This window comes from Somniosus microcephalus, chromosome 18 (assembly GCF_052327205.1).
Source record: "Somniosus microcephalus isolate GS21.2 chromosome 18, FLI_Smic_1.0, whole genome shotgun sequence".
In the NCBI taxonomy this organism is placed as follows: Eukaryota; Metazoa; Chordata; class Chondrichthyes; order Squaliformes; family Somniosidae; genus Somniosus; species Somniosus microcephalus.
Window position 1 is genome coordinate 36,583,408 of NC_141004.1, and position 27,357 is coordinate 36,610,764.

The 27,357-nt window shown below is 44.8% G+C and overlaps 1 protein-coding gene across 4 annotated transcripts in view; it reads left to right on the top strand.

Annotated features, from left to right (window-relative positions):
* LOC147105210 (TBC1 domain family member 22B-like) overlaps window positions 1–9,933 on the top strand; it is a 382,991-nt gene extending 373,058 nt beyond the window's left edge. For all 4 annotated transcript variants that reach the window (XM_086011343.1, XM_086011340.1, XM_086011341.1 and 1 more), the window contains one exon: window positions 6,417–9,933. In XM_086011343.1, coding sequence (XP_085867469.1) covers window positions 6,417–6,545 — 129 coding nt within the window. In that variant the 3' untranslated portion in view covers window positions 6,546–9,933. The remainder of the gene's footprint in view (window positions 1–6,416) is intronic.
* Window positions 9,934–27,357: the final 17,424 nt, after the last annotated feature.

Sequence of the window (27,357 nt, forward strand, 5' to 3'; positions counted from 1 at the left end):
TCCGTCTTATGAGAGTGACTGTAACTGAATTGTAGATTTGTCTATTATGACTCTACTGTCATCTCACATATAGAAAGAAAAGTCCAATCACGCAGATCTCCATGCTGTATTTGTTATCAGTCCATTGGGATAAGATCACAAATGTTGGTGTTAGGAAAGTAAATATGAATTGTTAAAATATGGCAGTTAACAGGATATTATAGAATGTAGTTATTAACATTGCCTTTTGTCCAGACTGTGTCACATTCTCTGTTCAGCTAAAAACCTGGCTTAGAAACCCTGTCACTTCACTGTGGAGCTGTCAGATCATTATTAAAAATGTTATGGCTTACAGTTATCACATTAGAGAAACCATGGAAGATTAGATTCCCTAAGGTTTTCAGTGTTTATTTTTGGGTTTTGGTGTTTACTTTTAGCAATTTCCCCCTCCCCGCATTTTCACCAAATTCAATAACTTATAACATGCTAATACAAATATCACCCACTATACTGGGTATAGGGACATATATTAAATCCAGACTCCCTCCAAGTAGACCTCCAGGAATTGGATGTTCCCTACCAATACAGGTAATCGACCGTACTCCCAAAAAATAGAAACAAGAACATGCAGCTAACTTTGTCATAGTGACCTTTGCTACAGGCAGTAATTATTTACCTATCACTTGCTAGTAAAGTAGTGAAACAAATAATGGGTTATGGCAATTCGGTGCACATGTACATAAAAAGTTTTTTTTTGCATTTGTATATTGCCAGTATTTAATAACAAAATGAGATTGATTGATTTGAACCAGAAATGGGAAATTGGGAATTAACCCAAATTTGGCCAGATCATGTTTTGTTCAGATATTGTTCCTAATTACACAACACAGAGTTAGCCTTTCACTGGACAGGGATAATTAAAATGTAGATCACAGGCACTAACTCTGAATTACCTTGATGATAAAGCATTACATAAACATATACTGTATAGGGCAACTGGTTAAACTGATAAACTAATGAACAGAACAACTAAACACATTCTCAACAGGAGTTTTCCATAAGAAAATCCCATCAAAGTAATCTCATGAGGCACTCCCTGTAAGAAAAACAAATTGATGTATTCTCAACAGGAGCTCCCGATAACAAAAGGAAACTAATGGAATCTTCTCACTAGATGCTCTCCAAATGTCCAGTTCGATTTTTAAAATCGCAACAGGAAACTATCTAATCTTCCATGGTTCCCTAATGTAATAACTGTAAACCATGACAATCTTTATAACTAACTGACAGCTCCACATGTTGGGAGTCTCAACTCCTGTCGTCCAGATCAGATCTTTCAACTCAGCTTTGTGAGGACCACACTTTGGACTTAAGGGGCTTGATTTCCTCTGCTACGCTGCCTAATGTCAGGCAATGTAGTGGTGGGAAATTGGGCTTACTACCGCATCCCTATTCCTACCAGTAATGCCCTCAATTTCCTCACCGCGCCCCTCCCCCCCCCCCCCCCCCCCCCCCCCAACCAGTAGGGAAGGAGGCTAAACACCCTTTATCGCCCCAATGGAGCCAAGGTACCTGTAAGATTTCCCTACCTGCCACTGCTACTGCTGCCGACCCCAGAGACCACCAGGAGAGAGGTGTCCCGCTGCAGCACTACCACATCTTCTTCCCTTGCGGTGATGGGTTACTTCTGGCTGGCAGAGACCCTGCTGGGAACCCGTCTGCACAGCTAACAATCCGCAACCCAGGAAAATTGGTCGGGATGAGTGTGGCAAGCGCAAGCCCCACCCTAACCCACCTTCGGCAGCAAAACCATTGCAGTGGAAATTTCAGGCCTACAAGTCAAATCCCAAATAATATCAAGTTCTCCAATGAGTCCAAACAGTGTCTTCAGTGCTTGACAGATTCATTATGACACCAGAAAGAAGCCAGTCATTGTTTCGACATTAACAGATTAATTTTTCTCAAATGTTACACCATCTTACCTATTACTTGACCTATGATGCAAGCCGATGCTGACAGTAAAATATCGTGTTCATCATACTTGTAATTGCAAATCTGCATGATTCACTAATAATTTCCTCCTGGAGGCTTATGGGATGTACTGTTTACTAGGACAAACAACAAAACACATTGTTCTTCGTTGTTAAATCAATATGTATTGGAACTGTGTGTAACTGTTGGAACTTATTTTATTCTGAATGTGCATGTGCTTTTCTATGGTCAGTGGTGTGTGCATTTTCTAGATTGACTGCATAAAAATGCTACTGCACCTAAATAAATTCTTGGAGTACTACCTGTTATATTTTGTTAAAATATAAGTGTTATTTTTATAGCCTTGGTACATTTTCCGGAGTTTACATCCAACACCAATTTTAAACTTTTCAGACTGTGCACAAACCATTTTAACAGAGTATACCTTTTTTTTGCCCAAAATAGCATTCAGAAATTACTTTTGTGACTGAGTATAATTTTTCATTCCATTCTTGACATATACAAGTTAACGAGCCTGCGGAACTACAGCTCAGTGACATTATTGCTTAGTTAAAATAATTCCTGCGTAATTACATGTAACAAAGTGGTTCTTTCCCATGCCAATTCACAAATAACAAAAGTCACAGATATTCAGACACTGACTATATTTGTTTCTTGTGCTGGTAAGTGTGCATATCTAATCAGGATGGTAATTTTAGATATAAAGATTCTCAAATCAAAAGAACCTCTTGGTTAAAATCACTGCTTTCGTATGGGAACCATAAGGATGTATTGCTAATCTAATTGACAATTGTTATTTTCTGGGCATATATAATATATTCTGTGAGTTTCAATTTCAGGAACCATTTTTGTCAATGCTTCAAGAATTGAATTGTCGGTGATTGTGACAGACAGCAAGATACAGTGACAGAAATGAGGGCCATCTTTTTAATACCCTAAACACGCATTTTCCTTTGCCATTCCATTCATTTTTATATAACCTTATTATTATTGCTTTGAATGAATGTTATTACAGTTGATATACTCCATATTTTACTTTAAGCTTCTTACTGAAGCAGGTAGATGTGAGGTTACAGATACAGAATCATAGATGCTCGAAGTGAATTATCATGGAGTCATTCAATCGAGGAGTTCAGTTGGTAGTTCTGAACTCTGAAATGTAATTACTGCCTTCAGCTCACTTTTAGATTTGTACTTTTATTTTACAGATGTTGAGTATTTCTTATAGGTTACATTATTTTTTTTATTTTTTTCACCCTGATCACTTCTTTCCCTCTTCCTCTCCTGAAGGCATTGGTAAGATTTTCAACTTACTGGCCGGGCGTAAAACTGGCATTGCTGCTCGGCCACCCAATTATAGAAACCACCTAATTTTCATTTCCATGAAAATAGAGTGGTTTCTACAACTGGCGGACAATCATGAAAATCCACCCCATTGATTCCTGCTGGGGTAGAGTTCACTGGGCACTGGTGACCCTCCAGTACCTTTAAAAATGGGCAAAGTGATCACAGTATCAGTTATCGTCTTTGGTGGTGATTCCTTAGGTGTGATCCTTCACAGTGGGTCTCAGTGAGCAATTTGTCGATGACGGCCAAGTCTCCTCTCGTCTTATCTGATCTCTACAGGCACGCATACTTTCCAACTAGACTCATTGGCTATCAATCAGGAGTTGGAGCGCTGACCAATTTACCCTCTTCAACCCAAGTTGTGATGGCTAATTATAGTATCCCTACTACCGCCTCGGCTGTTTCCAGCACAGATCAGAAATCAAATTTGGGCCCTTCCTGGTCTGTATGAGTAAGCTACTTCCTGGAAAAACTTGCAAGGTCATCTTGGGAGTAAATTTCTTGCCAGGGAACAGCTGCCTTTCTGACCCACTAATCTTATTTTAATATCAGGTAAAATAATTGAACTGATTATCTGGAGTAAACTCGGATTACCTGCATGCTAATAGTCTTATAAACAGCAGCCAATGTGGATTCAGAAAAGGAAAACCCTGCATGATCAATCTTCATGATTTTTTTGTGTAAGTAACATCCTAATAGGGCTGTGGAAAGCCTTATGACATGGTGCACCTTGGTGTCCAAAAAGCATTTGACAAACGTGTGCATGAAAGGCTACTGGTTAAGCTTAAATGGTTGCAGATTTAGGCTGAAACTTTGGAATATATAAGGGCCTAAAAATTGCAGTCAGCAGCGTACCTCCGGAGTGCGCCTCCAACCCGTGAAACATTTACGAAATTACCTGCTGGCATCCAGGCTGCAAGGAGTTGCCGGTCTCGGGTCTCGAGGCGGAGGACAGTGAAATGGCCCATGGCTCCCGGGGACACAGGCGGTTCGGAAGTGTACCTGGGATCAAGTGGGCCCGGTCCTCCAATAATAATGAAGACTTGCATACGTTGACCGGCCGCAAGTTCCGGATTTCCCGCATGCAGAATTCCGGCTCTCGCGGGGCATTTCAAAGGGATTATGATGGCGTAATCTGAGAGTACGCCGTCAGACATCGCAATTCCAGGGTCAAGAAATGGGCCAAAGGGTAGGGAGTAGTGTGTATTTGTTGCATGAATTAAGTTGGAGTACAGGGAAGTGCTCCAGGGATAGGTGTTGGGAACCCCACTATTTCTAATTTACATTATAGTAAGGATTTGCATTCAGAGGCTCAGTATAAACATGTAAAACGCATAGATGATAGAAAAGCAGGTGGTGCAATTGAATCTGAGAAGGCGGCTCGGGATCTACAAAATGAGTTAAAGTATATTAGATAGCAAGAACAATGGCAGATCAAAGTGTAAAATACTGCACGTAGGAATTAAAAAAGGATGATGTAAGTTATTCCATTATTGGCATCAAAATAACTGAGGATAAAGTTGAAAGAGATTTAAGAGTTTTAATAAACTAATTTTTTAACATGTCTAATCACTCTGGAACAGCAGTCAACACAGCAAATGGAATGTTGCACTATTTAGCCAAAACAGTAGAGTAGGACTTAGAGAAAGTGCTACACTTAAGGAAAAAAATAATATTGATAGTTTCATTTCAGGAAAACATTTACACTGCTCATTCCCAAAGTGCTTTAATATTTCCATGATTACATTTCAAATTAATCTAAGCACCAATGCTGAGGGCTAGCTGGTGCAGTGGGTTAGCACCAGACCAATTGTGGTCCGTTTATGCATTGAGAGCCCATGACCACTAGAAATTGGTTTGAGATTGACCAAGCTCATATCACACACGACCTTTGGAGCTGGCAAGAAAGTCATTCTATTACTCTGGACAGGGTTTGAGGCCCGATCTCAAAGGCAGAATGTTAATCCATTATACAATATATTCCTCATAAATTTGCCTACATTTGATACCTCAGTAGATCCTCATTCTAGTGCTGACACACTGCCGAAATATGCCACTTAAGTAATCAGCAATTTAATTTCTAAATGGAATAATTGAACTGCTGTTGATCCCATTTACGTGGTACTTACTCTTACTCGTCAACGTTTTCCATGGCGAGTCAGTGATTCCTAATTAAAACTGAGACTGAAACTGATTCACCAGGAAACACAGAAAAGCAAGCCTGAGATTTGTCTGTTTATAAACTTTACTATCACAATCGTGTCTTTCTGAATGTCCACCTTGAATGATTTTCTCATAAATTTGCTTTAAAGGCCTTTGACTGCCAGGGAGAGGACTTGTGGAAAAAATTGGTTAACCTGATTTTTAAGCAGTTTAAGGATGCTTTTTTCAACGTAACTGAGTGCAGATTCTGTGAACTGTTTCTGCAATTCATCCAGTTTCATTTTCTTAATTGATCTCACACCTAGCTCTCTGTGGATGTTTCCCTCTGCCCCGCCCTGCCCATCCCAAACAGGTCCCCAGTTGAAATCAACCCCAAAATGTCTACTTCCAGACTTTGCTAACTAATAGTTCCAAAGTATAAAATGGGGTGATCGGTTGACTGGTTGATGCTGATGAGCATACATGTAGATACTTTGGATAACATTTAGGATTGTGGAGCAATTCAGTGCAAAAGCAAAGCATGCAATCGTCATCATTCTGGCTGGCATTATGTGGGCCTTATCTTTAGTGATTGGTGGTATTGAATTTTATTTCTGTCATGCATCTGTTGCATTCTTTCTTAATTTCTGCAAAATAATATAACTATTGTTGAGATGCTGTGGGACTCCTGAATAGCAAGTCTCATCTTCTGCTATGCCCCATAATATCACAGTCTATTTCTACATATTACTTTATCAATTAAGTCACAAGGGGTGTGTATTATAGATGTGGATATTTTTGGAAAGCACATTTAGTATCCTGTAGGATAAGCATTCTTTTATTAGTATTCTTGGGTTCTGAATCAATAATCTTAGACTTTGCGTTTGTCTTGATGGTAGATATTTAGTATGATTGTGTATATACCAAACTGAAATCTGTTGTTCTTCATTTTAAAGGGTCTACTGATGTTGTTGCAGAACCTACCTACAATCCACTGGGGTAACGAAGAAGTTGGCCTTCTCCTAGCAGAAGCGTACAGGCTTAAGTACATGTTTGCAGATGCACCCAATCACTACAGACGATAAGTGATTAGCAAAAATATTGAGAGCGAATTTAAACTCCTTGCAGTCTTTCAGGTCAGGTGGACATCCGCTCTATCGACTGAGACAGCAAATGTTTCAACTACTGTGAAAGTAGTTTCTAATTACTTGAAGCTTTTCTTAAGCTATTGTAATATACTAAATTGGAGGTAGACTGAGTGCCCTCAGTGTGCTCTTCATGGAGCCTTGCTAAATCTTTGATACTAGGTTATACATAATTCTTAATAGAAAAGGATTTAAAAGGCATTATATAGTGTGTTTCTGTATAATAGTTACAATGTATATGTCCTTAATTTGAACTACTGTGAGCTTACACTTAGAAAATTGGCTTAAGCATTTGGGTTTAGTGTGCATAAAGGAGACTGGTTAAATTTTCCTCATTCTTAAGCGTAACTGGCATCCAATTCCTTGCGGTAAATGATAAATTCACAATATTTTTAATTGTGACTCTTTTAAAAACATTATTTTCCCTCAAACTTTATTTGAAAGTTGCTGTGTTTTATTTGTTGTAAACTTTAACTGTTTCAGTGAGGTACGATCATTTAAAAATACTTTTCATTTCTACTAATTATCATTTTTTATAAGCAATAAAATGATTCATTTTTTAATGTAGAATTTGGGAAATTTGAAAAAATCTAACTATCTTTATAACTTTTTTTAAGATCTGTGTTATTATGAGCACTAATGCTGTGTTTAAAAGGCCAACTGTATTGCCAATAATGTAGATTTCAAACTGTACTGAAGCCATTCAAGATTAAAATATGTTTCTCAGGTATTTCCTTTTGATTTGTGTGCCTTTTGACCTGTTTATGTAATGTTGAGAAAACATTGCGATATTTATGTTTGAAATTGCTTTGGAAAGGGGTTGATGAATTTTCTTTTGACTCTTAATACACCTCTTTTGCCTGCTGAAAGAGCTAATATCTTTGGTACGGATTCCAGTGTTTAAGAATTTTTTCATGTAACTAAAATATATATATATATATTTTTAAATATATATCTGAGACCTGAGAAGCAGATTTTTCTGTTGATGGCCAACAAATATGAGGACAGGGTGAAATCTCTGATTTTTGTTCCTTTTCCCTCTTGTGCTCACCTTACTGGTTTGAGGCTCTCATTTTACAGAAGTGGTGCAGAGAATTTATTCCAATTAAGCTGGCTGGAAAAGCAGCTTGGTGATACCCTGCAGCCAGCAATGACTGATATCATTCTCAGATTGCCTATTGTTTCCAAGCATTCCCAAGGGATATGGAGAAAAGGTGGGGAAATGGAGCTGAGTTTCAGATCAGGAACAATCTAACAGAAGAGCAGAACAAGCTAGAGGGGCTGAATGGCCTATTCCTATTCTTATAGGTAAGGATATCAAGGAATATGGAGAGAAAGCAGATAAATGGAGTTGAGGTACAGATCAGCCATGACCTAATAGAATGGCAGACCAGGCTCAACAGGTTAAATGGCCTACTCCTTTTCCTGTGTTCCTATGTTCAGGAACCACCGCTACTTACACTCTACTGATAGGAGCCGTGTCTCCTGCAGGATAAAGCAGGATATATCATTATTCTGACAGCCAGGCTGGGTACCATCTGCCACAAACCAGCCCTTAATAGAAGCCTGGCCAAAGGGCACATTCTTGGGACTCATGCTTGGAACTTGATCTAGTAATTCCAAGGTTGCGAGTCTGTCTACTGTTAGACTCCTGGGTCAGCTTTATTGTATTTAATTTATAACCTTTGATCATTTTTGGTCATGCCAGGAAAAAGTAGCAGTTGTTTACTTCTGCACTGAATGTCATTGGGTGGTGTGGTTCTTTGGAAGCTGTTATCCAGAGGCATTTTCACTGAGTAACTGCAGAGAAGAGGTAGATAAATCATGTAGGTTTGGAGGTCCATAAACGGACATTATTACATCTTTATAACTGTCAGTAATTTCATCCTTTGCTTTTTAGTTTATTGTCTGAAAATGCCAGATTTCTTTCAATTGTGTTTTCCTTTTTATGTAAAGGGCAAATTATTGAAAACTACTCTGCTGTAGTTTTTGGTGTGTCTGTGTATGTGTCACTCTGGAAATTTAAAATAATGTAAATGGTAATTTTCACATTGAATTTCAAGCAAAAACTGTGCTTTAATTTCCTGCTTTCTAAAAGTAAGAGTGAATGTGCAGATTGTTTTCTGGACAATTAGGTAGGTGTGTAAATTCACCAATGTATTTACAGTCCTAACACCTGGTTCTGCTTCCATTTTTATATTCTCTTGCAAATGGTTGCATTCTAGTAAAAGTCAAGCACATGAATCAAAGCACAATTACTTTCTTTGATTAAATTAAGTATATAGTTCCCCCCCCCTTCATATATAATGTAGCTTCCCTGGCTTATCCCAGTTGCTGCTGATCTTAGAGGTGATTTACCACCAAAAGGAAGGCCCAAATTGAAAGACAAGTCAATCCAAGCTACTCTTGGTGGTTGGTTGCAGAATGTATTGGCTAACATGTGGGAACAGATTGGCTGGCTACCATCTTACCTAGGAAATGGTTATATGGTGCAAGGAAGCTTTAAACATTTTTTTTAATTGGCAAATGAACACACTGATATAATGGTGCAAATGCTTTCACTCCAGTGAAAATAATGGGACTGTTTTGACCATATATGTGTTGGTTCTCCATATGTTGTTGGGTGAAGCTGGAACCCTCATCAGGAAGCAGAGAAAACAAGTGCTATTTTAGCTTTTATATACTAAAGAGTTGCTATTCACGTGATGAAAATGTGAGTAGAACCAACATGTCGAACAAGTGAACTTGTGCACCCTTGCTAACTTTTCTGAACTGTACAGGTGTGATAGTGTTTGGCCACAACTGTATGGCATCTGGAATTGTAAATATTAGCACTGTGTCTATGACTCTGGAATGCTTACAGCTGCACCATCAGAAACCAGAGAGATGTTGCATGGTATATCAACAGTTTCTTTAGACCTTTTGGATGTAAGTGAATTATAACTGTGACTTTCCACCTTTTCACTGTGTGATGTTTTAACATAATGAGCTATCAAAAAGGCACGATTTGTTGTCACTTCTGTGTGCAATAGGTCCAAAAGATGAATGTTTTTTTTTGTGCATTGTGCAGTAGCTGTTATAGTCCTGTTTTGGAGATTACATAATACAAGATGTTCCAGTTTTGTTAAAGTAGTTTAACAAACGACTGTAGAACCATGTGATATAGCAAGCACATTCGTACAGCAGTGAAGAGATTAATATATAAGCCCTTTGGATGATACTGTCTCTGAAATATGCCAAAAAATTTTAAACCATGGTATTTTTTTTAATGCTTCTGTAGTCAGTGCTATTATGAGGCTTTAAAAAATTAAATTCCTGCTCCACATCAGTCAGTTGTCTTTGATTATTATTTCATCTGTACAGCTCATTGTGCATCTGCACTTCAGTAATGTTCACCCACGGTTGTTCATTTTCAGAGGCTTGAACTGAAGACTGAGCAATAAAAGCATGAAACTGATATTGTCAACATAAACCCATGGTTAGATCACAGGATAAAATGATTCTGGTCACTAACTCTAATCACAATTGCACATTCAAAGTGAATGCCGCTCCTACTTCATCATTTTTCTTTGACTAACCATGATGGCCAGTGCAATGAGACAATTTCACAGATATTTACGATTTCCTCTGTGCAACATATGTAACAGAATTTGAAACCAGTTTATAAAATACAGATTCATGATTTTGCTATAAATAGCTACAAAGAAAATGTTTCCCCATTTTTTCCTGACAAACAACATTTTTTTAAGAAAATATCAGGATTTAATACTTGCTGTTCACTATGATATTACTTGATATCACACACTAGGGTAAATTCAGTGATCCTGCACCCCCCCAGTGGGGAGCTATACTCAGAGAACGTGACTCTGCGAATGTTGTAGCCCTGTCTGCAACCCTCACTCTCTGAATTGGGAGTGCAGGATGATTGAATTTGACTTGCTGTTTATTGCTCCCTCACTGTCACATAATTCTTCATTCAATTGCATTTCATTCCACAAGCAAGTTATCTCCATGTCAGCTCCAGGTTATCAGTGTGGTAGGAAGGAGCCTTAAAGATATTTAAGGCAGTCATGACCTGCCTTTGAGTTCCAAACGTCCGCTCCCCCCTTTCCACAATAGTGGATAGTCACATGAATATGTAAATCGAAGTCTGCTGACCAAATTTTCTTCTAACAAAAACAAGTACAGATGTGGAAGGCTATTCATCTCATCTAGCTCATTGTTCTGTAAAAACTATATCCCCACATCACAGTATTAAACTGCCTCTTTAATGATGCCAGAGATTTTTCCTATGCTACCCTACCCCAAAGTCCATTCTAGATATGACTCCCTCTTTGTTTGAAAAAGTTCTTCCTGACATCAGTCTTGAAACTGCATATTATTGGTCTTAACTTCGTCCCTTTTTCCTGTTTAACCTGAAATAGTGCTCAGGATTTACCTTTTCTATTCCAGTTGGTACTTTATATTTTTTTCTAAGGACCCATCCCAGATGGTTCTTTTGAGGACTGAAGAGTGCAAGTTTTTTTTAACCTTCCTCGTAACCTGACACTAGAAATTAGCCTTTTTACCCTCTTATTTTTTAGTAGAGAAAACACTTTAACGTTGAATTGTAACTAGTTCATCTCATGGCCTTGGTTCAAACAAGCACCCAATATTTAATAATTCCATCTTGTTTCTGCCAACAGCAATCAGAGCTTCATCAGGTTCACTGCAGGCCTGTGAAAGGTTTAAAGATGTCCTTCCCTCCACTGCTTCAAAATGTGCTCAATCTTCAGGCGTTCTTCGCCATGTCCAAGAAAGCAAAGACTCACTAGGTAGAGGGAAGCCCTCACTTCCCAAATGATGGATCTTAAGACCCAGTGCTCCAGCTAATGCAGCACTACCAGAGCATTTTCCGCTAAGGGAAAGAAGCACCTTCAGTGATATGACTCCCAGGACTGACTCAAAGAATACACTGATGAAAACATTGTACTACAGATATCAACAGCATTGAGATAGTGATCTGGATGCAGAAAATTGACAGCATTGGTAACAGTGCCAACTACATCAAACTAAATGTGTTTGCTCAATATCATACAGAACTCAAGAACAATATTTATTACACAATGAGTTTGACTGATTTCTGAGTTTGCAGAACACAGCTGCATTTCAAACGTTCAGTCATACACTAAGGAACGTTAACCTAATATATCAATGCACAAGCTTGTACAAAGGCTCCACTGATTAGCGTGCCACTGGAACTGAAGACTTTGATCCATATCAACATACCTTTTTTCAGGGTATCATCACTGCTGCTGTACCACCAGCCTGGCTTCCTCATTATGAATGACTGAGGCTTTATCACCTTTCTAAGACCTTTAAATCTGGTCTACTTGTCACTATTCTCCAGCTTTCACTTCAAAAGTTGCCCACCAATACCTATCTTTTGACTTGAAACAAAGCTCATCAGTCTTCCCCCACCCCCCCCCCCCCCCCAACCATTTCCAGTACCATTTGAGAAAGTGAAGTTCAGATTATAATTGAAGAACCACCAGGCAATTATCAGTGCAGGGTGATGATATGAAAGATGATATGTAACTACAAATGTTTTCAATTGAAAATACAAAATCCATTGGCTGGAAAGATACCAAAGATGCGAACAAAGCCATCAATAAGATCTATCTATCTTTTGCCATTTTGGTAATTTTCAAAAATTGTGTTACAGGTAAGCATCTATAGTTTAACATTATTGATTAAAAACTTTTTTATACACTTGCCCTCTCCTATTTTGTTACACACATTCTAATCCAATTTTACCATGCTAGTTTTGCCAGGAGATTAATATGAAACATATTTAACTACTATTTAATGGTCAACTATTAATCCAAATACCAGCAAGAAAATAGCCATTGGAAGAAAATAAGTCCAGGTACAGTGACATGATCCAACTTGGATTTGGTCCCACAGTGGCATATAGAAGGAATGAAGAACTATATTCTCATTCTTCTCTCTGTCTGTCTCTCTCACTCACACTCATACATTATACAGTACATCAAATTCATTTTAATATTCAGTTCTGATGTATCAGAATGTTGCCAGAAATTGGATTATAAGCATTCCTGTTCCTTGTATACATAAATGAGCTAGGATCATAGTCATAATGCAAGGTAACTAAACTTACTAATGGCACCAAGCTTGGGATTGTGGAGTTAGAGGAGGCATCTAAGATCTTATAATGTGTTCGACAGTGTTGCATCTGGGCTGCTCAGTACCAAGTTAAGTTCAGTATTGCCAAATGAAATTTGTATAGTGGAAGTATGAATATGATGCATGTATACTCTGTGCATGAGATAGAACTTATCAAAGGGGAAATTGAATGATCCCTCTAGGAGATATAGTTAACGTGTCATTTGACATATTCAAACAGTGTTAGGTGACAAACAGGATGCTAGGTTATATTGCCAAATCAGTTCAAATTCCCAGAAGTCATGTTGAAGCTGTACAGGGCCTTGATCAGGTCAAATCTAGAGTATTGCATACAGTTCTGATCACCATGACATGATAGGGCTATCCAGACACTGGGGGGGGGGGGTGGAATTTGTGTGGTTCAAGCGCCAAAAAATGGTGCTGAAATGCAGTTGACAGCTGTAACGACAGCTGACGCTGGTTATAGCGCCGCATGCCATATGTGGTGTCAGTAGCGCTACCAGTAAACCTTAGCGCCAGGGAGCTCGCCATCATGGAGATCATGACGTCAGTGAGTGTGCAGCGCTCACTGGACGCCCAATCTCCAACATTGGATTTAGCTACTTACCTTAACGGCAGCACAGAACAACGACAGGGAGAGCTGGTGTCTACAAGCGGAGAGCAGACTGCAGCAGCGTTATTTAAAGGCACCATCCCCAATCAACTGTACCTGACAGACTTTTGCCGTTTCAGTGCCTGTTTGCTACTTTCTGCAACTGAAACAGCTCTCTAGTTATTTCAAGATTTTTTAGTGACGGGGAGTATTTATTCAAGTGTAGAAGTCACTCATTATTTGTTAAAGGCTTCTGCTCACAACACTTCCTCACAGTCATGGTGGCTGCATTACCTCAGGACCAGGGTGAGGAGGACAAGGCAGAGGGGAGAAGGATGAAGCAGAAGAGGAGGAACAGGAGGGAGGGCAGAGGCAGTGAGACAATCGGCCTTCTGGACAGGCTGTCCGTGACCGACTCATCAGACTCAGATCCCCGTAGCTCACCACATCCCCATCATACAATCCCTGTCTCATGGCATATCACAGTGTCCTCCTGAGCACAAAGTGAAATGAGAGACCACAAAATATTCTAAACACCATTAATAAATTTATCTATAAACATATCACCTGAATTCTAATAACTAATGACCCTTGTGCCTATCATAGTTGAATAGCTGTCATTGTGTGCAAGGTGCGAGATGTGGGTGTGAGTGTTGCTAGGTAGAGATTGTTGGTGGGTGAGTGCTGGGGGTGTGGTACGTTGAGCCGTGTGTGAAGCTTGTACAGATAGTGGTATGTAGCATTTGTTGAAGCTGTCACTCACCCTGACCATCCATGTGAGCTCATTAAACTTCCTCCTGCACTGGGTGTGGGACTTGGGGACCACAGTGCTGCCTGTGACGTGCCACCTCCCTCCACATACTCCAGCAGACTTGTGGCAAGGGCCTTCTGCCAGTTGGCACAGGACTGCCGCCTTCTCTCCACCGCTAAAACCAATGCTTCCTTGGAAAACCCCCGGGCGCTCTCCCTGGGGTGGCGATCTGCCATCAGCATTCGTAAATAAGTGCTTATTTTTGTCTGTCTTCTTATGGTTGTTGAGGCAGCTGTACACCCAACAATGCTGAGAATGAGATGCTGCAGCATCAAAGGACCTCCCCTTTAAGCAGTGAAAAAAGCCAGTGGCAATCATTACTTGCGTTTAGACTGCACCCGATATTGGTCCATCTTTTCGGTGTAGCGCCAATGAGCTTGGATTTTTAGACTAGATTTATAGCTCCAATCATTTTAATGAGGAGTGAGGACGAATTTTGCATGCAGTCTAGACGATTTTTACCTAGCGCTAATTCACCATTTTTAGTCTAACCACTGCTTAGATTAAATTAAATTAAAACACTAAGGTCTAGAAATTCGGTGGGCTGCGCCACCAGTTAGCGCCTAAAGAGGGCACTCAGTGGCTTTAGTGCCACTGGCCACGCCTCCCGCGATATTTAGCGGGGCGCTAATGGCGGCATTAGCCTGTAACGCTGCGCCGCCACCGTTGACGTCATCGGTGTGCGCACCGCCCCGATCGCGATATTTGGTAGCGCCCGCCTCTGTAACACCGTTCGCAAATCGCGCCCGGTTCACGGGGCCTACCTGTGGCGGTAGTGGCGCAAATTAAGGTGGAGGTGCGGGGCAGCCATTTTTTCGGTGGCCGCCTGCCAGCACCTCCGGCCTCCTGATCCCCCCCCCCCCCCCCCCCCCCCCCCCGGGCAGTGCCGGCTGTGTCCCGAGAGCCCGGCACTTCTCCTCGGTGCCGGGCTCTTTTGCCGGCACTCACGATCGGTCATCGCGCTGGTGCAGGCCCTTCCCCCTTAAGAAGGGGAGGAAGGCCTGCAGTACCGCAGCGCGCTGTGCACGTTGCGCTGCGATATTCCGTTTCAGCGCCCCAAGAGGGACGCGGGGCGCCTCGAGCAGCGCCCCGCGTCCCTCTTGGGGCGCTCAAGCTGAATTTCCGGCGGGCGCAACGGCTCCGATCGCAGCGGTAATTCCGGCGCCCAGGCGAGCTTGGCGCCCCGTTTGGACCTCCACCGAATTTCTAGGCCTAAATTCCTTAGCTATAATAAATTTCTAGCCCTAGAAGTGCAGAGGGGAACAGCAAGGCTGATTGATCCCTGGTGTTGGATTTATGAGGAAGGTCTCTTCAGCTTGAAAGACATGTCTCAAAAGGGACTTTAAAGAGAGAGACTAATTTAAAATACTTAATAGAATAGAAAAATTAAACCTGAAATAATACTTTCAGATACGCTGGAGCAGCAGAGAAGAGGGCACAGATTTAGTGTTGTGAAAAACAAATTTAGCATAGGTGGGAGAAGGGTGATAAATATCTGGTGCAGGTTGCAAAAAAAGTTGGTTGAGTCCACAACATGGACTCCATTAAGAAAATTGGTATTCTGGAAGGATGACATGACATGGACAGAAGGACCTTCATTAAAACCTATCTTGTGAAATCTTTACCAGATAGTCTGCTAATAAGGACCCACTTTATTTGCTACAGCACCAAATTTCTCCACTTTGGATTCCTGCAATAGATAAACATTCACAGAGCATCATACAGTATTAACAAAACATGTATACCACAATGTAGCAAACACTCTACTGAAACTGGTCTGGAGTTTGCTGTAGGAAGGGAATTATTCTGAGCAATTTTGTGAATTTGAGATTAGCATTAACCATAGAGCTAGTCACACATCTAAAATTCTTGTCTCTAGTGTCTCAGCAAGTAGGGAAGCGGTGTTATCAGTTGAAATGGGAATGGTTAAATATACATTATACATTTCCCTCTTGTAGTGGTGCTACCAGTGGTAGGAATAAAACCAGCTTTTGTTCTGTTTTGATGGGAATTGATGGCAGGAGTGAAAGATTTTTGTCAGAAAAATGTACAATTATAGATCAGAATTGGCTCTGATCAAGGGTTAATGCAGTTTGTATTTTTGCTGTTAGAAACTGTGCTAGATTAGCATGTTATTGTACTCGTTATTCATTTCTGTCTCTAACCACTGACCTGCCTTAAATGCATTGGATATGTTGTAACGGCAGACCTCACTGTGCACATCACCCTTACTCCTTTTCTAATGGAAATGTGATTATCATCATAGTGGTAAGTTAGCAGCTCTTGCAACAAAGAAAAATCTATTTTATTACAGGTATGCTATTCCTGGTAGCCTTGTGGTGGGAATGATATGCATCCTGATAGTGATGATGTGTCTCAAAATGGTGGCAGTTACCTATGGTTCTTAGTTTAGATGAAATTGCTCCATAGCATTTGGAGTGCTTTTGTTGACAGTTTGGAGTGCAGTTGTACTGCTGCTATTGTATCAATGTGAAACACACTTTGGTGTGCAGCAAGACAAAGATTCAGGAGACTGCTGAGTGCACTAAAGTTGTGAGGTGCGAGATCTAGTACAGCTGGTCATCTCACAGCAGTTTGAAATCACGTTTCTACCACTGAAGCATTGCCTGCCTCCATCCCCACCTCAGCCCATCTGCTGCTGAATTCCTCATTCATGCCTTTGTTGCCTCCAAATGATACCCTAGCCAGTTGGCCAACCTCTCGCCCTCCACCTGCCATAAACTTCAGCTTATCCAAAACTCTTGCTGCCCATTTGTTTTCCCATCATACCCATCCCCGCTGACCTACGTTGGCTCCTAGTTTCTTCATGTTTCAAATTTTAAATTCTCATCCCTGTGTTTAAATCCTTAAATGGCCTTACCCTTCCCGATCTACATAACCTGCTCCAGCCCTGCAAAGTCCCCCGGACACTCCATTCCTCTAGCCTCATGTACATGACCCTTCACCTCACCCTACCATTGCAGCCATGCCTTTAACTTCCTAGGTCCCACACTCTAGAATTCCTTCCTTAAATACCTCTGTCTACTTCCATCGCCGCCTTTAGTACCCTCCTTAAAACCAATCTCTCTGATCAAGCTTTTGGTCACCCCCTCCTAATATCTCCTTCATTGGCTCATTTTCCATTCACCTTTGAAGCATTTCAGGGTGCTTTTTCTCTCTTTTATATAAATAAATCTTGTAAGATCCAGTGTCATTATTTAAGTTACCTTTATTTTGAGTTAAAATGTCACGATAGCGCGGCCAGCTCCCGACATGCAGGTCTCAAGCTACCAGTAGCAGCTCCAAAGTTAACCCCTCAGATTTACTAAAGCCTGGCACTGGGAAGAGGCCTTCCCAGTGGCTGAACTTAAGCAAATCATGCAAGTTTTGAGGTCACCACTGGTTACAAGAGAACCACAAAGAAGTCTGAATGAATCCAAGGCTTGTTGACCCTGCGCAACAAGCAGCTAATTGATTTCTACCCATTATTAACTGGTAACTGAGCATTTTTAGTTTAAATGCCTCCTAGTGTTGCAGTTTATATATCAGGTCAGCTTATGGGTTCATGTTCAAGGAAGTTAATTATCTGGACAATTACTTTTTTTGGATTTTGACTGGGAGTCTTTGACTTCTCATTCAAACCCTATTATTTATTTGTTTATTTATTCTCTCTAATCCTGTTTGATTCCATAAAATCTTAATATGCAAACCACCCTAGCAGCTTAAAGTCTAAGTCTTATCCTGTGTCACAAGCATTGTAACTTTATATTCCCAATTCAAGAGGAATTATCATATTCTTGTATTTCCCATAGGATTCAAACATATGTTTCTCTCTCCAGGCTAGACTAAGTAAAGTTTAGTATGGTGCAGTAAAAGATGAATTGCTGTGGGAGAATATTGTAATAAAATCAACTGAATATTTCCCTTATTAATTTCCAGATGTTAATCATAAAATAAATTATTTTTACAGATGTTATATAATATTGATCAGTTGGTGGTAGAAATTGAACATGTGATCTCTCAGGAGTTTTATATATATATAAAAAAAATAGGGGCCAGGATAACAAAATGGATTGGCATTTCACCATTGGAGCCTGGATCTAGCTCCTAGCTCACTTTGATTGGATAAAAGTCTGCCCTGTCAGCCAGATGTAGGGCTCTTATGTGAAGGGTGTTTGGACTATTTCAATCTAGTTCTTAGTGTGCATGGAGCCACAGCACAAAACTATCCCCAGTTTGACACTACATTGCGGATTGGCCACCAGTGGGAAGGAAAGTCGGGCAGGGTGTATAATGGGGAAAATCGGGCGGGTGTATAATGGGGAAAGTCTGGGGTGTATAATGGGAAAAGTCGGGCGGGTGTATAATGGGGAAAGTTGGGCGGGTGTATAATGGGGAAAGTCGGGCGGGTGTATAATGGGGAAAGTCGGGCGGGTGTATAATGGGGAAAGTCGGGCGGGGTGTATAATGGGGAAAGTCGGGCGGGTGTATAATGGGGAAAGTCGGGCGGGTGTATAATGGGGAAAGTCGGGCGGGTGTATAATGGGGAAAGTCCGGGGTGTATAATGGGGAAAGTCGGGCGGGTGTATAATGGGGAAAATCGGGCGGGTGTATAATGGGGAAAGTCTGGGGTGTATAATGGGGAAAGTCGGGCGAGGGTATAATGGGGATAGTCCGGGGTGTATAATGGGGAAAGTCCGGGGTGTATAATGGGGAAAGTCCGGGTTGTATAATGGGGAAAGTCGAGCGAGTGTATAATGGGGATAGTCTGGGGTGTCTAATGGGGAAAGTCCGGGGTGTCTAATGGGGAAAGTCGAGCGAGTGTATAATGGGGAAAGTCGAGCGAGTGTATAATGGGGAAAGTCGAGCGAGTGTATAATGGGGAAAGTCGAGCGAGTGTATAATGGGGAAAGTTGAGCGAGTGTATAATGGGGAAAGTCGAGCGAGTGTATAATGGGGATAGTCCGGGGTGTATAATGGGGATAGACCAGGGTGTACAATGGGGATAGTCCGGGGTGTATAATGGGGAAAGTCGAGCAGGTGTATAATGGGGAAAGTCGAGCGAGTGTATAATGGGGATAGTCCGGGGTGTATAATGGGGAAAGTCCAGGGTGTATAATGGGGAAAGTCGGGCGAGTGTATAATGGGGATAGTCCGGGGTGTATAATGGGGAAAGTCGGGCGAGTGTATACTGGGGATAGTCCGGGGTGTATAATGGGGAAAGTCCGGGGTGTATAATGGGGCAAGTCGGGTGGGTGTATAATGGGGAAAGTCGGGCGGGTGTATAATGGGAGGCTGATCTGCACCACCTTGTTTACCACCCAGTAGTGATAGTCAGAAGCTACCAAAGTGTTTCTCTACATATAACTGTGCTTTATCTAATTTAAGAATGTTTGATGCTGACATTGGATGTTGGAACGAGAAATTGTTCCTTTCCTCAGCGCTTCATTAACAAAATTCACAAAAATGTAACATAAAAATAAAGAAATAAAATAGCAATGAACTTGTTCTAAATGCAGCCAATAGCTTCTTAACAGACACAAGCTTCTGAAATGAATTTAAACCATTTATATCTATCTATGTATATAAATCGGTACTTCTGTCATTCTGTCTATCTGTCTGTCATCGCGTGTGCGTTGCAGGTATGCACTCGAAAGTTACAGGGCGTACCTACGCGCGCGTTACCTCCAAAGAAAGCTTACGCTTCCGAGACGGTTTTAAGCGTATTTACGTTTCGGCCGGGCTAAAATTGCGCCCGCGGTATCCCAAAAACCTTCAACATTCCGCTCATTAGCATCTCATTATCCGCTCATTAGCGACAGAGTGACCTCGAGCTCGACCAATCGTACGCCGGGTTGCTGGCGTGTGCCGCCAGGCCAATCGGTGCGCGTGTGGCCGGGCTTTATCGTTCTGAACCGAGGTGAGTCGCCGCCATCTTGATTCCAAACTTTTCCTTTCTTTTTCCCGCTTTCTGCGTCTTAAAAAAAAACGTTGCTTTTAAAACACATATTGTTTTTTAAAAAAATGATTTAGAAAGTAATTAACTTATCTAATCTCATTAATTTTCCTACCTTTCCCCATTTTTCCAGGTAGGCCTAGAAGCCTCGGCGTCTCCTCCGCACCCACGCCCGAGCTAGGCACCTCCCGGCCCCACTCGAAGGCTGGAGGGCCGAGCCTCAGCCCAGCGCCGCTAGGGTGCGCGCGCAGCAGGAGCTGAGACGTCTCTCTCTGCCGGGGCTTGCTGAGCGTCCAGCGTTACCCTGGCAACCGGGCCCGCCAGCCGTCTCGCACAGCCGCAACCGGCGGTCTTCACTTTGGGGGGTGGAGGCCGCGAGCCTCGGGGGGGGGGTGCCACGACCCTCGGGGGGGGGGGGCCGCGAGCTTCGGGAGGGGCCGCGACCCTCGGAGGGGGCCACGCGCGCAGCAGGAGCAGCTGAGACGCGGCGTCTCTCTCTCTCTGGCTCGGCCGGGGGGGCGGGGCTTGGTCAGCGTCACGGTTACCCTGGCAACCGGGCCCGCCGGCCGAGCCAGAGAGAGACGCCGCGTCTCAGCTCCTGCTGCGGCGCGCAATCGGCGGTCTTCACCTCGGGGGGGGGGGGGCCGCGACCCTTGGGGGGGGGGGCCGCGACCCTCGGGGGGGGGGCGGCCGCGACCCTCGGGGGGGGGGGGCCGCGACACTCGGGGGGGGGCCCGCGACCCTCGGGGGGGGGGCGCGACCCTCGGGCGGGGGGCCGCGGCCCTCGGGGGGGGGGGGCCGCGACCCTCGGGGGGGGCCCACCGCCCTCCCTCACCCCCCGCCCTCCCCTTCCCCCCCCCTTTTCCCCCCCGCCCTCCCTTCCCCCCTCCCTTCTCCCCCACCCTCCGTTCCCCCCCCCACCGCCCGCCCTCCCTGCCCCTCCCCCCCCTCCCCTCACCCCCCTCCCCACCCCCTCCCCCTCCCCTCCCCTCCCTCTCTTCCCCCAGTCGCTCTCTCTCTTCCCCCCAGTCGCTCTCTCTCTTCCCCCCAGTCGCGCTCTCTCTTCCCCCCCGTCGCGCTCTCTCTTCCCCCCAGTCGCTCGCTCGCTCGCTTCCCCCTAGTCACTCTCTCTCTTCCCCACAGTCGCTCTCTTCCCCCCCAGTCACACTCTCGCTTCCCCCCAGTCGCTCTCTCTCTTCCCCCCCAGTCGCTCTCTCTCTTCCCCCCCAGTCGCTCTCTCTCTTCCCCCCCAGTCGCTCTCTCTCTTCCCCCCCAGTCGCTCTCTCTCTTCCCCCCCCAGTCGCTCTCTCTCTTCCCCCCCAGTCGCTCTCTCTCTTCCCCCCAGTCGCTCTCTCTCTTCCCCCCAGTCGCTCTCTCTCTTCCCCCCAGTCGCTCTCTCTCTTCCCCCCCAGTCGCTCTCTCTCTTCCCCCCCAGTCGCTCTCTCTCTTCCCCCCCAGTCGCTCTCTTCCCCCCAGTCGCTCGCTCGCTTCCCCCCAGTCACTCTCTCTCTTCCCCACAGTCGCTCTCTCTTTCCCCCCAGTCGCTCTCTCTTCCCCCCCAGTCGCTCTCTCTCTTCCCCCCCAGTCGCTCTCTCTCTTCCCCCCCAGTCGCTCTCTCTCTTCCCCCCCAGTCGCTCTCTCTCTTCCCCCCAGTCGCTCTCTCTCTTCCCCCCCAGTCGCTCTCTCTCTTCCCCCAGTCGCTCTCTCTCTTCCCCTCAGTCGCTCTCTTCCCCCCAGTCGCGCTCTTCTCTTCCCCCCAGTCGCTCTCCTCTCTTCCCCCCCAGTCGCTCTCTCTCTTCCCCCCAGTCGCTCTCTCTCTCTTCCAACAACAACATGCCCTCAAAAGACCCTCGGCACCGCCGGGCACTTCAGCTAGTCAATAATATATTATTTGCAGTTATGAAAAGTAAGGAGTCTTTTGGTACATTTGAAATCCACTGGTTCAACTGGTTACCATAGAAACCCTTCAAAATTAATTTTGTGGTACTTTTAATATTTCATATATATTCTTATGCTGAACTTAAATCTATATATATAAAGCGGTTCTGTCTGTCTGTCTGTCTGTCTGTCCTTCTGTCTGTCCTCGGGTGTGCGTCTGTCCGGCTATGTGCTCGAAAGTTACAGAGCGCACCTACGCGTGCGTTACGTTGAAAGAAAGCTCACCATTCCAAAACGATGGTAAGCGTATTTACGTTTCGGCCGGACAAAAATTGCGCCCGTGGTATCCGAAGAACCTTCAAAATTCCGCTCATTAGCATCTCATTATCCGCTCATTAGCGACAGAGTGACCTCGAGGTCGACCAATTGTACGCCAGGTTCCTGGCGCGTGCAGCCGGGCCCTCCTACGGTCGAGTGACGGGACGATTGACCAATCCTACGCTTTGGTGACCTGACGGTCGACCAATCGGTCGGTGCGTGTGTGGGCGGGCCTTATCGTTCTGAATCGAGAAGAGTAGCCGCCATCTTGCTTCCATTCTTTTTCCTGCTTTCTGCGTCTTTCTTTTCAAATATACATTTCCAGCAAAATAAAATTGCTTTTATTAAATTGTTTTAAAAAAAACTTCATTCATTTGTAAATATTTTCTCTAACCTGAAGATTCTTTTTCCTACCTTTCCCCGTTTTTGTTAGGCCTCAAAGCCATGGCCTTTCTTGCCCAGCCAGGCCCGAGCTAGGTAATTGTCCCACGGCTTCTGCAAAGCTCCTCACCTCCCGCCCCCCCGGGTGTCACCTTACCCAGGGCAACGGCGTCAGCCACGAGGGTCACGCGGGTCAGGGTGCGCGCGCAGCAGGAGCAGCTGAGACGCGGCGTCTCTCTCTGTTCCCCGCTCGGCTCGGGCACCCCCCCCCCCCCGGGTGTCACGTTAACCGGGGCAACGGCGTCAGCCACGAGGGTCAGGGTGAGTGCGCAGCAGGAGCAGCTGAGACGCGGCGTCTCTCTCTGTTCCCCGCTCGGCTCGGGCGGGGGGGCGGGGCTCTCGGGAGTGCGGATCTCGGGCAGGGCTTGGAGAGCGGGAAGGGTTACCCCGGCAACCGGGCCCGCCGGCCATCTCTCACAGCCGCAATCGGCGGACTTGAAGCCAGCTCGGGAGGGCGGGGGGCCGGTGCTCGGGAGATCGGGCCTCCGGAGTTCGGTGCTTGGTTGGGGGGCGGGGGGGTGCGAGCCTGCGGGGGGGGGGGGGCGAGCCTCGGGAGATTGGGGGGGGGGGGGGGGCTCCGGAGATCCTGGGGGGGCGGGGCTCAGGAGATTCAGGGGGGGCGGGGCTCGGGTGATGGGGGGGGCGGAGATCAGGGGGCTCAGGGGCTCTCCACCTTCCCCCCCCTCCCCTCCCCTTCCCCCCTCCCCTTCCTCCCCTCTCCCCTCCCCTTCCTCCCCCTCCCCTTCCTCCCCCTCCCCTTCCCCCCTCCCCTCCCCTTCCCCCCCTCCCCTTCTCCCCCCCTCCCCTCCCCTTCCCCCCCTTCTTCCCCTCCCCCTTCTTCCCCTCCCCCTTCTTCCCCTCCCTCTTCTTCCCCTCCCTCTTCTTCCCCCCTCTTCTTCCCCCCCTCTTCTTCCCCCTCTTCTTCCCCCTCTTCTTCCCCCTCTTCTTCCCCCTCTTCTTCCCCCTCTTCTCCCCCCTCTTCTCCCCCCTCTTCTCCCCCCCTCTTCCCCCCCTCTTCTCCCCCCCCTCTTCCCCCCCTCTTCCCCCCCTCTTCTTCCCCCTCTTCTTCCCCTCCCTCTTCTTCCCCCTCCCCTCCCCCCTCCTCTTCCCCCCCTCCCCCCTCTTCTTCCCCCCCCTCCCCCTCCTCTTCCCCCCCTCCCCCCTCCCCTTCCCCCCCTCCTCTTCCCCCTCCCCTCCTCCTCTTCCCCCCCTCTTCCCCCCCTCTTCTTCTCCCCCCCTCTTCTTCCCCCTTCCCCCCTCCCCCTCCCCCCCTCCTCTTCCCCCCCCTCCTCTTCCCCCCCCCCCCCCGTCGCTCTCTCTCGCCCCCCCCCAGTCGCTCTCTCTCTCTCTTCCAACAACAACATGCCCTCGAAAAAGCCTCGGCACCGCCAGGCACTCCAGCTAGTATCTAATAAAAGAGAGCAATATATGATTTAGAAATGATCACAGAGCTCTCTCACTATAAATTAAAATCTTGACAGGGTTTGAGTGGCTTCTGTAAGCAAAAGCTAAACCCTAAATGAGATATCATAAGCTTTCATAATGCATCTAATGGTCCTTGACATGCATTTATGCCACATCTATGGTCAAAGTTCGGTCTGGGGCTTTACCTATGTCGGATTCTTTTTATTTCTATGTCTTGTACTCTCCAGCCCTATTTGTTTCCTAGAAAAGTCAAAATGCTAACTAGCTGAATAAAAAGACATGGGGGGGGGGCAATTTTGCCAATGGGGGCACGTTGGAGGCGGGACTGCTGCTTGTCGGGTCGTTGTCCCGCCTCCATCAACTTGTGGCCAACTCACGCTATTTTCCCTTGATTGGCCTTGTTATGCCCACCCAGCGGGCTTCGCAGGCCAATTAAGGGGACGCCAGTTACAGAGAACATCAGCGTATGACGTTTCATCTGTCAAAGATTTTTAACAGATGAATTGTCATCGTTTGACAGCTCGGTGAAGCTGTCAAACATTGACATTCTATGTTGTTTGATGAGTCCTTGTATTCAAGACTCATCAAACCTCTTTAGCAGAAATTAGATGGTTGTTGCATCGGAGAATGCAGCAGCCATCTGTCATCTCTGCTGGTGAGATGCAAGACTCTGCATCCCCAACTGTTGAAGCCTGCAGGCAGAAACAAATTAAGTAAACATTTTGTATCACTTTTCACTCACCTCACATACTCACCTCTCCACACTTGCATCCATCACTTACCTTCACAGCGCACTTTTGCACCCCTCCGACCCCTGCAGACCCACTGCTCGCCTCAGTGACCCTGGCGAGATTTCCCGATGTCGGGAAGCTGTGCCTCTGTTGGAAAAATGTGGATAATCCTCTTAACTGCTTGTTAACTACCTGTTAACAGGCAGTTAAGTGGCTGTAATCCCCTTCCCGCCTCGAGGAGACGGAACCCGGTGCGGGTCAGCTACCCGGCTCCTGGGAAGATGGCACGGAGTGGGTTGGGTGCGGGATGGGCACCCGCCCCCAGATTCTGCCATTTTTCCGGCAGTCCTGCCTCCCCAGGGTTGGCAAGATCACGCCAATGAACTTCAAAAATCTTTAATGCTGAAAAATGGAAATTAAGACCTCTAGGCAGTATATAGACAAGAGTTTTTCGATGCATTTGCACTACGATAATGCATCTGCTTTGGACCAATGCTACGTTGAAGTGTAAATGTACCCTTATTTCCATGTGTAACTACCCTGTTGAGAAGGCATAATATAATGTTAATAAGAACATAAGAAATAAGAGCAGGAGTAGGCCATACGGCTCATCGAGCCTGCTCCGCCATTCAGTAAGATCATGGCTGAACTTCTACATCAACTTGACTTTCATGCCCTATCCCCATATCTCTTGATTTCCTTAGTGCCCAAAAATCTATCGATCTGTCTTGAATATACTCATCGACTGAGCATCCACAGCCCTCTGAGAATTCCAAAGATTCACACCCGAGTGAAGAAATTTCTCATCTCAGTCCTAAATGGTCGACCCCTTATCCTGAGACTATGACCCCTAGTTCTAGACTCTCCAGCCAGGGGAAACAGCCTCTCCGCATCTACCCTGTCAAGTTTCAATGCGATCACCTCCCATTCTTCTAAACTCCAGGGAATATAGGCCCATTCTACTCGATCTCTCCTTATAGAACAGCCCTCTCATCCCAGGAATCAATCTAATTATTCATAGAATCATAGAATGATACAGCCCATCGTGCCTGTGCCGGCTCTTTGTTAGAGCTATCCAATTAATCCCACCCGCCTGTTCTTTCCCCATAGCCCTGTAAATATTTTCCTTTCAAGTATTTATCTAATTCTCTCATGAAAGTTACTATTGAATCTGCTTCCAACACCACCTCAGGCAGTGCATTCCAGATCACAGCAACTCGCTGCGTAAAAAAATATTTCCTCATGTCACCTCTGGTTCTTTTGCCAATCACCTTAAATCTGTGTCTTCTGGTTACCGATCCTTCGACCACTGGAAACAGTTTCTCCTTATTTACTCTGTCAAAGCCATTCATGATTTTGAACACCTCTATCAAATCTCCTCTTAACTTTCTATGCTCTAAGGAGAACAATCCCAGCTTCTCCAGTCTCTCCACATAACTGAAGTCCCTCATCCCTGGTACCATTCTAGTAAATTTCTTCTGCACCCTCTCAAAGGCCTTGACATCCATCCTAAAGTGTGGTGCCCAGAATTGAACACACTACTCCAGCTGGGGCCTAACCAGTGTTTTATAAAGGTTGACCATAATTTCCTTGCTTTTGTATTCTATTCCTCTATTAATAAAGCCTAGGATCCCATATGCTTTTTTAACAGCCTTCTCAACTTGTCCGGCCACCTTCAAAGATTTGTGTACCATGCACCCCCTTTAAAATTGTCGCATTTAGTTCATATTGCCTCCTTCCTACCAAAATGTATCACTTCACACTTCTCTGTTAAATTTCATCTGCCATGTGTCTGACCATGTTTGTCTATGTCCTCCTGAAGTCTGTTACTATACTCCTCATTGGTTTCACGAAAGTTGGAAGTGTAGTAAACAATCATGTTCTCAAACTTGGGTAGCCAGATTGTACTGGTCTAACTTTACCTAGCCTTAATTCAATGCAGTGTCACAATACATTCTGCAAATCAAAAGACATATATATATTTACTCTTCACAATGTAATTGTGTGTGCAAATGGGAACAATTAAACAATAAAGGCATTTGGGACTGGAATAATTTACTTTAATAGCTGTAGACTTGAAACGTTCAATCCTGTGACATAGGCCTGCCAAGTCCACACTCCAGACACATCAGTGACATTTCTCTTGAGTAAATCTACTTTACTGTCATAGATTCCCCACAGAAAATAAATTTGCTTCACTTAATTTTTCAGATGGTTTGTACGTGGAAGGGCACTAGATCCATTGAAAACATGCCCAACCAGAAGTGGAGATGTATTTTAATGAATGTGGACTGGGAATGGCAACTTACTTAGTAATGAACCTGACACTTGCCAAGTTCTTACACCTCACACATCAACGCCATTACTCTTGGGTAAATCAACCTTTATTTTCCTATTCTGTGCAAAGCATGGCC